Source organism: Anas platyrhynchos, chromosome 23 (genome assembly GCF_047663525.1).
Source record: "Anas platyrhynchos isolate ZD024472 breed Pekin duck chromosome 23, IASCAAS_PekinDuck_T2T, whole genome shotgun sequence".
Lineage (NCBI taxonomy): Eukaryota > Metazoa > Chordata > Aves > Anseriformes > Anatidae > Anas > Anas platyrhynchos.
The window spans coordinates 3,095,925-3,110,336 of NC_092609.1; the positions used below are offsets into that span (position 1 = coordinate 3,095,925).

At 50.8% G+C, this 14,412-nt stretch overlaps 1 protein-coding gene across 2 annotated transcripts in view; it reads left to right on the top strand.

Moving 5' to 3' along the window:
- Positions 1-14,412, top strand: part of DPYSL2 (dihydropyrimidinase like 2) — a 52,672-nt gene that overhangs the window by 19,342 nt on the left and 18,918 nt on the right. For both annotated transcript variants that reach the window (XM_038166828.2, XM_038166829.2), the window contains 2 exons: positions 12,973-13,137; positions 14,175-14,236. In XM_038166828.2, coding sequence (XP_038022756.1) covers positions 12,973-13,137; positions 14,175-14,236 — 227 coding nt within the window. The remainder of the gene's footprint in view (positions 1-12,972; positions 13,138-14,174; positions 14,237-14,412) is intronic.

Below are 14,412 nucleotides of genomic sequence, written 5' to 3' on the forward strand. Positions count from 1 at the left end.
TCTGGAGCCACAGTTTTATTGGGCAAAAGGAGGCATTTTTGAGCCCCGTTTGTCCCAGCTTGAGACAGGTGGTGCCCTAGGACATCAAACGTTTCCTGGAGCTATTAGAGAAGAAAGATACCGCAGTTAAGAGCAGGGTGGTCTCAAAGCCCTCTGATTGTTCAGCTGCTTATTAGCTGTGATGGGTGAAATCCCCTTCAGCACCAGTGGTAAAACTCCCCCTGACTTCAGCAGAGGCAGGATTTCCCCTCTCTGCTTCTAGCCCTTCGCAGAGGACGCAGCTAAGCCGTGTGTATTTATTGGCGCGCTGATCCTTCAGCCTGGTTAATGTCCCAGCGAGGACGGTGTCTGCCTGGGCCAGCTCCCACCCACATTTCAGCCCCCCCCGTCCCACCGACTGTGCTTTTCCCCGGGTATCCGCCGTCCCTGAGTGAAGCTGCTTGCTGACATCGCCTGTGTTGACTCAGTCGACCGCTGTTATAATCACAGAGAGAAATTACAGTGCGAAGAAATTCCAGCTCGTTTTGGCTCGGTGACTTGGAAGCCAGCTGCCTTTTGAACTCGCCTCGCAGTTACCCTAATCACACAGGGAATGTGCACCGGGGATGGGAGCTTTGTGTCTCGGGAAGCTCTGACCATGAAGGGGAGCTTCATGTGGACAGCATTCTGCTTCCTAAGGCTTTTCCCTGCTCTTCAAGAGGGGGCTCACGTGCAGGGTGTGGGGGTTTCAGGGCTGTTGGGTGCTCAGCTCCACCCCATGCCTAAGCCAGCTGACTTGAGGGCTCCTAGGTTATCACCACCTCAGCTTTTAGCAGCTCTTCTTGCCAGTCTATCATGGTTCCTCACATCTCAGTTTTAGAACTGAATGCGACTTGAGAGAATGGAGCCACCCCAAACGAGATCCAAGCCTAAAACTGAATGGGTTAAGCTTGGAGGAGGGCTCAGGAAAGGGCCAGGCAGCTTGGCATGGGATATTTCCACCACTAGCAAGGAGCAGATCATCTCCTATACCCAGGCTGCTGCTCCTTTGCTACCAGGATCAGTCCCAACGTGGTAGAGAGCAGGAATCTGCCCGGTGGCCAGAGGGAGGACAGAAGCAGAGACCCGGAGGGAGGAGACGCAGCAGCGGCTGTGCAGTAATTGGTGGCCGAGCTGGAAGCACAAACCAAGTGTTTTGAGTCAAAGGGCAGCGACCACAGGGCTGCAGCGGCTCACCAAGTCTCTGCGGCTGTGTGAGCACGGCACCGCGTTGTTCTGCAGAGAGCTGCCTTGCTTTTGGTGCTTTTTGCACCCTGGCAGCAGAGAGAAAAGAGGAACTGTGTGGCAGGGGATCGGTGCTTGGGGCACGCAGAGCTGCGGCGTGCAGCTTGCCTCGCTTTCCAGCAGCTGGCAGTGGTTCTGCTGCAGCAAAGAAACGTCCAATTCTCTAGAAATCTCATGAAAACGTCCTCTAGCTTGTACCTCAGTGATTTATATGGGCAGAGGGCTCCTTGAAGGCTGTTATTAAGATAATGACATTACCACACAGGAGCACAAAGTCCCTCTGGCCCTTTCTCTCCTCTCCCCAACTCCCCTTGGTGCCTTTTATACCCATGCAGTGTTCAGCCTCTGCACCGATTCATGCTAAATCTCGTTTGCTTCACTGACTCCCAGCTTCCTGCTGTCCTGTTTGTTGCTTTCATGCGGAGCAGGCGTCAAATCACGGATGAGAAAGTCCACCAGAAGTGGGGGTGGGACTCCCCCATCGCCAGCTGCGCTTCTCAAGCTTTAAACCATCCCTGTTCTGTTCCCTTGCTGCTGGATGGGATCACATCTCTTGTGATGGGGCTTCCAAAGGGGTCTCGTTGGAAGCAAACAAAGGGAATCTGCCAAGCCCTTGATGTCTCCTGCCAGCTAGCATGGTAGGAAACAGCTGTGAAGTCCTCAGCATACTTGTGGGGATTTCTTTTCTATTTTTTTTTGTCTCCTTTGGGCTGCAGTGACAGTTTGTTGTGTCTTTGCCACTGAGGGAGTGGGCTCCTGTGAGGAGCAGCTGAGGACCTGAGGAGCTGTGGAGCTTTTCCTGAGGTTGTGCAGTGTCTGTGGTGTGGCAGTGGCGTTAACCACGCCTGTCACATCTTCAGCCTAAGGGCTCTGCGTGCTGCCTGGGCTGTCTTTCCATCCTAGAAAGCAGGTGAAATCAGCAATCTTGGGCCTGGAAAATGGTCCTGGGGAGCCACTGCCGTTCAGCACAGCTTGCCTGTAAGCAGATTTCCACAATTTTCCCATCCTCTGCCTTCCCCAGAGCTGCCCTGTGCCCTTGCCTCTTTGGAAACACCAATTTGGAGCCCAGGGCCCTGGCACCACTTCTCTTTTGCCCCGTTGTGCCCTGGACCCTGTCGCAGCAAGAGGAAGAAGTGGCTGCAGGCCGTCCTGCACGTGCTGGTGCCTGGATGCTCTGGTTTAGCCCCAAACGAGCAAACATTGAAATGGCAACGGCACTGCCAGTGCAGGCATCTTCCTGCAGATGGAACTGACCTCGATTTTTCCATCCATCCGAAGCGAGGGATTTGGCACTGGCTCAGGAGAAGTAACCAGTGGTGTCTGTTTATGCACTAGCACTTAATCCCTCTTATTCCATATCCTGCGTGGAGCAGGGTTTATGTTCTCTCCTTTGAAGAGCTGCTTTTCAACGCTTCCCTTCCCTTCGTGTGCCCGGTGCTGCGAGTCCCATGCCTTACGGAGGACACTCGGGGCGAAAACCTGACGGGAATCAGTTGATGGTGCATTGTCTGTGCTGCCAACCTTGAGCCAGATCCTCAGCTGGCCTAAACAGATCACTGCTGTCTGGCCAGAACGGCTGGGAGCTGTAAGCAGGATGCTGTCGAACCGTGTGCTGCATGCACACAGGACACAGAGGGGTTTTGCCCCCCGAATTCTGCAGGCTGGGTGAAGGCAGGGGGAACATGAGGAGCAGGAGGCCAGTGCTTGCTTGGAGCAGCTGAGACCGCAGCTGGTTGGCTTCACGAGGAGCTGCAGCGACTTCACAGGCATCTTTCCAGGGCCTTTGTGGGATGTGGGTCCTTTAACCGCAGTAGAGAAAGGGGAAAAAAAGTCTCCAGACCCAGGAGTCTTCCACCACCGCTGTCCCTTACCCAGGATCTTAATGGAAAAGGCAGAGGTGACACTTGGTGAGGTGCAGGTGTACGAGTTGGGTCCTCTGGCTGCTGCAGACTGAACGGCAGGCCGTTAATTCTGGCAGCTAATTTTCTTTTTTTAAGTAACTTCATTTGCTGTCTGAGATAGGTTTCCAGGGCATGTGTTAGATCTTGCTAGATAACCTGGCTTAATCACCTTCAAGTTGAGACAAGGTCTTGAAAGAAGCAGCAGGAAATGGTGCCTCCAGCTCTTTTCTTGGCAGGGTTCTCTCTGCCTGGATTTCTCCCCTCCTCCCAGCGTTCAGTCCCTTGGCTTTTACCTTTCTGTGAGCTTGACTCAGCAGAAACCCTTGTCAGACAGGAACTTTTCACTTTCCGCGGTGGGAATTAGCTTTGCCTGTCAAGAGGAGGCAGCAAGTGATGCCTGGAAGAAACGAGGGCTCCGACTAAATGTGCCATGGCTCACTTGGGGCGGATTCAGCCGAGCACTCTCAGTGCAGTGGAGTTGGATGCCTCGGGCCATCAGAGCCTTTTTCCATCTTTCCCTCTGCCACTCGCCTTCAGTTCATCGATGCCACCCGTTCCTTAGAAACTGGATCTTTTTAATCTTCCTGGTGAGAAGGAGAAATGTGGAAGGAATACATATGAGCTCCTCCCGTCTGGCCTACTTGAATCATGCTTTCACAACACCAGTTATTACCAGCTTGGGGCCGTGCCTGCTTCTTTGCACGACCCTAACTCCCATGGCAGCCCTGTGCATCTGTGAGGAATGTGGGACGGGCACATCGGAGTTACAGCTTCTGGTGAGACTTTTTCTTCCCTTGACACACCCCAGGGAGCGTTGGCACTCGCTCTGTGACAATATTTAATTTCTCTGTGCTAGTTGTCCATAACAGCAGATAGTTTTGTCACCGAGGGGTTATAAGCTTTAATTCAAGTTCACCTAGACACGTTAGAAGTCCACAGAGGTTATTTTTACCGTGAGCTCAGTGTGGGAGTGCTGGGTGCCCCCTAGCAGTGTCCCTGTCCTCCTGGCTGCCATCAGTGCAGCTCTTGGTGCTGGCAGGATGTGAATTAAAGGCAAAAACCTGCAGGAGGAGGAGATGAGCCAAGCCCTTTAGGCTTCCCGGATCCCCAAAGCCTGCTTAAGCAATAGGAAGGAGCACCAGACTTTACCATGCAAATGTGAATGGGGAAATCTCACGGTGAATTTGCAAAGCCCATCAAGCAGGGCCGTGCTTTTGGAAGTTCCCCTTCCTGGCCACTTCTGGGGCAGATTTTCACCAGCTTGCTTTGTTCCTGGAAGCACTCACATATGTGCAGCATGTGTATTTTTGGAAGCTGGGGGCTTGGGGGTGTTTTACATATGAATGAAATCCCTGGCACAGCCTGCAGGCACCGGGAGCTGGTGAAGGAGTTCCTTGAGACTGATCCCGTATTATTACCCAGCGCTGCTTTTGTGCAAAGGGGGAAAGTTCCCAAAGCACAGCACAGCAAGAGGTGGTGTAACCTGACAGAGCTTCAAAATCATAGCAGAGCATAGCAGCTGGGGATTCTTCCCAGCTCAGCGCACAGGAACTGATTTGTCTCTTCCCAACAGAGTTTTATTTCTTTCAGATCTGATTTTTCAGAATTGGTACCAGCGTCCAAAGAGAGTTCAGCTTCTGATGGGGTACGAACTGCTTTTCAGACTGATGTATGGAAACTCTATGCTCCATGAACTAGAACAGTTTTGTGAGCCGTTGTAGGACAGCCATAGCTGGAGAAAACCCCAGATGTGTGCGATGTTCTTACACGAAGCAGAATTTGGTCCTGGTACCAGCAAACACCCCGTGAAAGGGGAAAATAGCAGCTGTATGGAAATGAGGCACACTGAGCTGCCCTACAGCATGGATCCAGGGCAGCTCGGGCTCTAGCTCAGTCTGGCTGTCCCAATTGTGGCTGGAAGTTGAGATGTTGGCTGTAAGAGTTGCCTGCAAAGGCTTGGTGGGGCTGTTTCAGACCTGAGGGAAGGAAATGGATTTCTGGGGGTTATGTCCCACATTTCTCTCTTTAAGGCTGATCTAACCAGTGCCTCCTACAGATTAGTACTGCAGCAATCTCAGCAGCAATTTTACAGGCACTGGTAGCCTTATGGAGCCAGCAGAAAAGCAGATGGCCAGAGCAGGGGTGTTTGGAAAATGGGTGAGTGCAGTGTGACCGTGCTGCTCGATCTCTGTCCCACAAGAGGTTTGTTAGAGGGAGTTTGGTTGTACCTCTGCACAGGGACATTGGGGCCTCGCTCAGACCTCACTTTCTTGCCTGTAACAGTTTGACAGCTACCAAAGTGAGTGGTGTAACTGGGAGCAGATTGTTCGATTCTTACCAGAAGTGGAAGTGGTGGGATGGAGGTCGATGAAAACCTCTTCCTCCAAGCCTGATGTCACTTCTTCAGAGCCAGGGGCAGGGGAAGGCTCCTTTGGTCCCTGTCCAGCAAGGGGAGGTGTTTGTATGGCAAATGCACAGGGGAAGAGGACAGGTTCACTAAGCAGAACATATTTTTTTTCCCCCTCATTTCTCCCATAAACTGTTTAAAAAAAAAAAAAGCGTAGAATAAGAACTCCTTGCATGTTGTTCTATTTATTTATTTTTGAGGAAAATAAAAATCTGTGGTCCTGAACACATGAAACCCTCTCAAAACCATCACAGATTTCCACTGCAAGAGTTCTGGTTCTGCAGTTGTGTTCCTCTTCGTCTCCAGTGCCCCCCTGAGACAACCACGGGCAGCAAAACGCAGCCGAGAGGCCAAAATCTGCTCTTAGTGACAGTGATGCAAAGCCAGAGTTGTTCCAGCTCCCCAGCTGGTGGAAAAAGCCTGGCGGGCAGGGTAGCTCCGCTGACCTGAGAGGGACAGAACTGCCTTACAGCGCCTGATCTTTTGTCCTCTTCTTTCTGCTCGGACTTCTGCCCCTTGGCTGCTGCTGCAGTTGTGTTTTGCCTTGAAACCCATGGCTACAGGCAGCAGTTTGCTCAGTCCCATCCCATAAAGCTTCACGGGCCAAGTTCTAGGGAAGTCTTTGAAGTCCTGCACATCTTTTTCGCGAGCTTGAAGTGTGCAGTATGCCTGAAAGAAAGAGCAAGGCTTGTAATCACTCGAGTATCCCTGTGGAACTTGGCTCCCCTCCTCCTTTACCATGGTGACCCCCCGAGATACAAACCTAGCCTGGGTCTACAAGAAACCTGCACTGGAAAGAAATGAAGCCTTTTTTTTTTTTGATCTGATCTAACTACATGGTCATTCCAACTGCTGGAAAGGGTTATTAATTCTTGTTTGGACATGCAGCTTCCTATTCTTTCAATTTGGGTCCAAAAGCCATGAAATTATTAATCATATTTTGGATCTCATCGGACAGCTAAAAAGACGAGGGAAATGCCTGCATGACATCAGTGAGGGAATAACAGAGCATTGCAGTCTGCAAATGTAATCAGCGCGGCGCAGATCCATCCCATTCTTCTGAGGCTGCTCCAGGTTCTGATTTTCTCTGCATGGAGCCTAATAAACTGGATCCGAACTGACAGAAAACAACGTGTGATGTCATTCAGCCTGCCTTTTCCTCTAGTGCTTTGGCAGGCGCGTACAAGCAAACGGACTCCGTGCAGTTGTGTTAGCGTGGGGAATGCCACTCGGTGCAGAGTTCTCGCCCTTCAGGATGATCTGTTTTGTTCTTGGGCGAAAAGATGTGGGGATAAAACTCCCAGCTATGCAAAGTTAAGAGCTGATTGCTGTATCCACAGGATGTTAAGAAAATTCTTCATTTATATTCCCATTGCTTTCCTGTGGTCTCACACACCAGCTTGTCTGTGTCCAATACATGAAGCAGAAAGCTTAAAAGCTGTCTTGCAGCTATCCTGCCTCATCCCAGATCAAAAAACACAGCCCAGACTGTGGTTTAGAGGAAGAATTGGCTATGAAATGAGAACACAAGAGATGCATGCCTCTTTTAGGTCACTTGACTTCAAATTTCTTAGCTCAGAAGAAATGCCGAGGTCTCTTTCTAGCCTAAATCGATGCGGAGTTGATGAACTGGGAGCCGTGTTTTGATGCTTCAAGCCCCAGTCCTGTTGTGGAGAGGTTTGACTTTGGAATAGCCTTGTTACCAGACAAGGCAGCTCTCTGTAGCTCAATTTCTTGACCTCTAAAAGGGTCCCAAGGCCATTTGACTACAGCAGAAGGTATTGCGGCATCCTACAAGCCGCGAGTTCGAACTCTTTGGCTGAAGCGAGGTCTCTGATTATGGGATAATCTTCTGCGAAGCTTCCTTGGCTCGGGCGAGGGCCTGACTTGCAGTTCACGTGTGTGGGTTTTGCTCCACTCAACTTTCGTAGCATTTCTCCCAGTCCCCACCGGTGCCAGCAGAACGCCGCTGCCGCCACAGCCGAGCAGCAGCTCCTGACTGCTGAGCACGGAGCCGTGCAATCACCAGGGCTGAATTTAATTACAACCCTCTCAATAAAATGGCTCGTGACAGAATGTACAACTCAATAAATTCACCAGATTTCATCGCATGCAGTGGCTGTGAAGATTAAGTAGTATTAAAGAGGCAGATGTGTTTATAGCGATCAAGCTGCTATTTAAAGTTTGGGGTTGGGGAAATCTGCCTGCTAACAGAGAAACTTAAATGTCAAGGATTTACACCTTATAAACTCCTCTTAAACAATAGGCATGGTTAATGCTAGCAGGAGCCTGAAATAATGTGTAAAACTGCACTTTGTAATGGTGACTGGAGCCCTGCATCTATGGCCTTATTACATACACAGGTTTTGGGGCCAGTTGGCCCTAATTCCTTTTCATATTGACCGTATCACATAGTTTTTCTCTTTCCTGGTAGTGGCGTTCATTAGCTGAAGATGGAGGAAAAACTTCATGCGTGCTTTAGATGACACGTAATTAAACCAGTCGAAAAAAAACCAACAAACCTCTTTACAGGGGAGAGCTGGAAGCAAGGACTATTAATAGAAACTCCAGGAAGAGGCTGTTAGCAAGCCAAGGCCTGCTCAAATGAGGCAGGATGGAAAAAGGAAAAAAACCGAACATGCCACAATACCAGGAAGCTATAAAACCCATTAATCCCCACCCATGAGGACAGCCATCCAAAAAATAAAGGTTTGTTTGCAGCGCGAGGCTACGAGCTGAATTCAGCTGTCCCAGCGAGCTCTGGAAAAGCAGCAACTTCTCCTGAGCGCAGCGAGGGGTCACAGGTATCGAGGCAGGGCTCTTAAACCACGTTTTGGAGAGCTTCGAAGTGCCACAGAGATCTCAGAGGGGATGTTTGATGGCTTCAGTCTCACAGCATCCCGTAGGCTGTTGGTTAAATCCTGCAGGTGCTCCCTGGTGCCCGTGCAGCACAGCCGCCTCCATTCATGTACCAGGCAGGAGCTGCAGCCATCCCCCTGCTTTGGAGAAGCTCTTACGGACCAAAAAGCCACAGCACATCGGGGTTTGGGGGAAGAAGCCAAGAAATGATGCAATGTTTCATGAAGCCACTGTGCAGAGCCGAGATCGGCTCCATTTTAAGCGTGCTGAGCTGCGAGCTGGTGGCCTGATACGGCTCCAGGGTCAGCGGGAGGATGCAGCAGCTGAATTAAGAGCAAAGGGATTTTGAAAGGCAGCCCTTAAGACCTGCACTGACCAGTGGTATCGGTAGCAAATGCTCACGCCTTGTGAAAGTGATGCTGTCACCTCTACCCGACTTAGGTTTTCACGCCTATGTTAAACCAACGCTGCTCTGTTTTCCCCTCTGCTGGGAAAGCTCCCTCAAAATCAATTCCTCCAAGTTTCTGCCTTCCCCTTTCACTTAGCACCGAGTGCCTGACCAGAGGTTCTCTCTTCCCTGCAGAATCCAGCCTTTTGGGCTCATAGGATGCAGCATTTTGGCGTGGCTGAACGCCAGCAGAGAGTGTTAAAGCCCCGCATCACCTCGGTTTGTTGTCTGCTTCTAATCTGGAGCTCTTTAATCCACCCGAGGAGCAGCGAAGGGTCGTGAGAGACAGTAAAACAGCCACGGGTGACGGGCTGGTGGGAGCTGGAGTGTTTGGAAGCGAGTACAGAGGCACCTTGTGAGCAATGTGAAGCTGCATGTGCCGATGGGAGAGCAAAAGCAGGCACGGCAGCGAGGTGCTGAAGTCTTGCTGCCGGTGGCTGAAACAATCCTGGCACGTGGGCACCCAGGTGCTCAAATCCCCCTGCGCTCCAGAGGGTGGTGAGCTCTTGGTTTGGCTGGCAAAAAGACAAAATGCAGTAATTTGGGAACCTCATCAGCTTCTTACCAAGGGAAAAATTAGATTTGTAAAGCGCATCCTCCTCTTTTTTTCCCAGAAAGCGGTTATTTTCCTGATGGAAACCAGCTCGCTACCTTCTCAGCTGTAGGCTGTTGCATTTTGGATCCCGTACCTCAGAAGGTTGAAAGATAAATCTGCAGAAGGTTTGCTGTCCATAGCTGAGAAACCACCGTAATCCTAACCTCAGCTTTGCCTTTTAGCTTGCTGAGAGTGTTTTAAATAAGGAGAAGCATTAGGATTAAGCCCGAAATTCAGTGAGATTCAGGGAGCTGCTACAAGGACCGCAGCTATTTCATTCCTCCTTTGAAGCTTTCAACATTGATGAAGTGCTACTGAAGCGATCTTTTCCTTTTCTGCCTTTTTCTTCCTTTTGTTTCTTTTTTGGGAGCAAGCCTTGAGCTTAAAATGAGTCGGCAACTTCCTCTGCAGACCTCGGCGGCTGACATCATTTGCGCGAGGATAATCAACAACAGGAAGACGACATCTGGGCTTGGAAGCAGGACGAGATCAAGGCTGTGGTGGGCTGCAGAGCGGAGGGGTGACCACGGGCTGCTTTGTCTCGGCTGAGGCCGCTCCATCTGCTGCAGGAGCCGAGCTTTTTGCTTTGGGAGAGGAGAGGCTCTCCCAAACGTGGGGAGTAAGCCGGGGGCTTCCCGAGGGAGGAGGAGGATCAGCGAGGTCAGGCTAGCACGGCTGCTTTTCACGTGGGAAACCTCCAGGGTAATGTGCACGGCTGGGACCGCTGCGTGCTCCACAGGCTCTCCGAAGACCTCGTGGCCTTGTGGCAGATGATGCCCAGGGGTCATCTTGGGAGCCTGGGGCTGTGGGAACCTAGCGATGGAGCTCGCATCAGCTGCTTTGTAGCGCTTTGAAGCACGGGGACCTAAAGAAAAAGCTTTTTGTTTTACTCCCAGCTCTTGAGCTCTGCCTGAGGGCTGGAAGAGCTTCCTCTGAGCTGCATGGGGGCGCTTCCCACCCTAGCACCAAGCAGAAGGAGTTCCACCCCTCGGTTGTTTTAACAACTGACAGGCGGTGCTAACACGGGGGAGACATTTAGCCATGTCCGAGTTACCTCTGGGCTGATATTTTGGGCTCAGAGGATGTGAGAAATGGGGATGTGCTCAGCTTCTGCTGCCTCGCCTGCAGCAGCCCTCCGGCTCCGGGCACCCCTGCTTTGCTCTGCCCCAGTGCTGCTGCCCCGGTTCCCTCTGGAGCAGTGAAATCCCACATTTTTGAAGGCTGGGGGTGCACGTTCAGGCCTCCTTCTTGCCGAGTGGATGTGCTGAAGGGGTCAGTGAGTGACGTGTCCCATTTGGATGGGGCCAGTGGGCAATTTGGCTCTCAGGGAGCTCGAGGGAGCTGCGCTGAGCTGTGTCGGCAGCACAGCTTCCATATGAGATATTCCCAATCCCCGGAGCCGGCTGTAATGCACATATGCACCACTACCCCCGTCCTTATCCTTATTGTAACCAGCTGGGGGTTGACTTGGTCAGAGATCTGATAGAGCTCCCTCACCCCTCTCCTGCTCCCACAAACTCCCATTACTCATCCTTGGGCAGTACATGAAATGGGGGGTGATGGAGCTCTGATCCTAAACACCGGAGTCATTCCTGGGGCTCCTTAACCCCTCGGTGTCTCAGAATTCCCTAATGCCAACCAGCCACGCACTGCCTTGGGGTTTTCAGAGCTCTTTTGGCACCTTTTGTCTAAATGGAGACGGATTTAGGATAGAGATTAAAGGGGATTTTGGGGCTTTTTAAATAGTGAGGAAGACAGCTCTTGTGTTCAGGCCATTCCTGAAAACCTGGGTTTCACCACCTGAGGGTGGTGAAAACCACATCCTTCATCTGGTGCCAGCCACCAGGGAAATTTCAGAGCTTTCTCCCATGGCACAGAGGAGCAGGATGCTGCTCTGAGCGGGCAGACAAAGGCCTCCTATTCCTCAACCCTTCAGCCCCTGCTGATTAAAGCTGCGTGGATGATGCATGGCAAAGAACTGCACATCCCATCCTTCCCTTTGCAGGCTAGCGTGGTGCTCTGAGGAGCAAACACAAGCTTTTTGGAAGAAAAGCAAATATTTTAACTGCTGTTTGCTGTGTCTTGTAGCCGCCTTTGCAAGACAGAGGGGGTGGGCAGAGCTTTGCAGGATGGTTTGGGTCATCCTCTTCCCTTGGTGCGGGTTCTGCACGTCTCAGACACCAGAGATAGTGTTACTGCCCTGGGTGGCTGAAGCCCACGGGTATTTCAGGAGAGCAGGATTGCTTTTGGAGCAGGCTGAGAGCTCCCAGTGCAAATCCATTTCTTAGGGGGGTGCAAAACCAGGAAATCTCAGCCAACACATTGGCGTGGGGGAGACACAACGCTTGGAGAGTGAGCAGGGCTCGAGGACTCTGTCCTTTATCCTCAGGGAGGTGTGAAGCTAACTGCTGAGCTGGTGGCAGCCCAGATACTTACCAGTGAAGTTAAAAACAAATGGCTTCAATTTCTCTGTTGAAAATTTAAGCCTTTTTTTTGTTTGTTTGTTTTTGATTTTTGGGTTATATGATAGAGAATTTAAGCCAGGGCTCCAGGGCTCTCCTCCTCTTGTCTGCCCAGTGACCCATGAAGTCTTGCAGATGTTCCCTGCTCTCCCAGCAGACGGTCAGTGCCTCAGATGCTGGCTCAGTTCTTTTATTTCACCGTGGCTAGTGAAGATCCCAGAGATCCCATACATTCAAACCATTTGAATATTGCCCAGATTATTGGGATGAACAACAAACCTACAGGTACAAATCTCATCACCACTTGATGTTGTGCATCTGTAGTACTGGTGGCGACGTTCTGTAGCTGCTGATAAACCCTGCTGCTGTCAGAGTGATGAGTTCGGCTAAAATGAGGATAGGACTGGAAAGATGCCAGGGGCAAGCAGGACCCTTTTCTCCTCAGGCAGTGTTTGTTGGGCCTGCTCCTTGCAGTCCTTGCTGTATTATTTTTGGGATGTGTAGCACAAAATGACAGAGGCTTTGGTGGCCACTCTGTATGGCCAGCAGCAGTGTGTCCTGGCACTCGGGGTACCTTTTGTAGCATCTGCAGAGGCACAGACAAAGGCACTGCTTGGATCCGAGGTGCTGAGCACTGAAAGCTGCTGGCGGATCCTCACGGGGGGATCTTGCCCGTGTCATTGTGTATTTGTCACCCTGCTAGGTAGGAGGGGAGGGTGTTTATGGAGCAGCGGTTTGGGTTTGCTGCCTTAGGAATGTCATTTGCTTCATTTAGAAACAATGGCAGGCTGACAAGCTGTGGATGGAGCTGTGCCCTTCAGCTCCTGCTTTGTAGTCGGCTTCCTTGCTGCGGTCTCAGATGTGGGGCTTTGGAAACCAGGCCCTTCGAACTCAGATTTTAAGGGGAAGGGGAGAAGTGGACTCTTTTTTAATATTTTTTTTTTCAGCAGCAGGTCCTGCAAGGCATGCTTTCTGCCTTAAACACCCCTGAAAGATCCCGAGCCAGCCTGACCAATGCTTCTCTTGTCTTTTCCCAGTCGACCACGTGGTTCCGGAGCCGGGGACCAGTTTGCTGACTGCGTTTGACCAGTGGCGAGAATGGGCAGACAGCAAGTCCTGCTGCGACTACTCCCTGCACGTGGATATCACCGAGTGGCATAAAGGTGTCCAGGAGGAGATGGAAGCTCTGGTTAAAGATCATGGTAAGTTTGGTTAGGGAACACACAAGGAAGCCTTTCCCCTTCTCGTTTTTTAGGGTTGGCTCCCTTATTTTTCAAGACCAGATCTTTCAGAGGTGTTTTATTCTTACCTCCCAATAAATCTGTTTTGGGCCCTGTCGTTATCTTGTCCCACTCTGGCTTCTTGTCAAAGTTTGGACAGTCAATTTGAGAAGGCTTTGGGGGATGCAGTGTGTTAGATGGAGGAGCATGGATTTACAGAGGAGAATCTCATGCAGGGAAGCCCCTTTGTTCAGCTTCAGACATCAAACTGCTGTAAACAGGGGAAGAATCAGGCCCAGAAAGAACAAGCGAGCGCCGGTCACTAACGGTGGAGAAGAGCTTAATAAAATGACCTCATAGGATTTTCCCCTCTTTAATTTCCTTGACGTTTCATCCTTAGGCTAGAGTAATTTTCCATCCTGTTTGTAGCTTAAAAAAAAAACAACCAACCTTTTACATCCTAATGAGCGTTTTCCCATAAGTGCTGGGTAGGAACTTTTCTCTTGTGCTACAGAAGGCAGGAAAGGGAAAGCTGACTTCTGAGAACTCCCCGTGTCGTGGTCAGTACAGACGTGGTGCAGGAGGGAGTGGGAGATCAGGCAGACATGCCCCGTCTCTGCTGTTGTGTGCAAGGCATTTTGCTTATTATTTTTATGAACTCAGCCTCCCACGGTGCTGAATCCACAGAATTATTCTGCTTTCAGTGTTAAGTGGAAGCCCAGGGGTTTAGCTGTCCCCACGAGCTGCACCGTTCCCATCGGCTGTGTTAATAGATGCCAGCTGGCTGGGGAGGTCCTGGCTTTGCGCTGCGATTTGTCAGGAGTGTGTGCATCTCGCCGTGTGCACGTATGTGTATGCATTTCACAGCAGATTAAAGTAATTTATTTGTCTACCTATCATTACTGCTTGCCGGGGGGCTGATTGAGGGAATGGCTCCTTTCTGTGGGAAATGGTGTGTTCTTGTGTGTGTGCCTGCAGTGTGGATGTCAAAGATAATTCCTTTGCTCTCTTTCTACCAGGTGTGAATTCCTTCTTGGTTTACATGGCTTTCAAAGATCGCTTTCAGCTAACTGATTCTCAGGTAGGAAGGCTTAATGTTCACATCCTTCTGTCACCAAAAGCTGTGCATTAGTCACATCCAGGGGTTTACATTCAGTCTATTTGGATCTGACATTCTCTTCTGGTTTCAATCTTTGCATGTGTAACAGGACCGAAGGTTTGTAACAGTATCCAGAGCTCTGCCTCCCAGAACTCTTT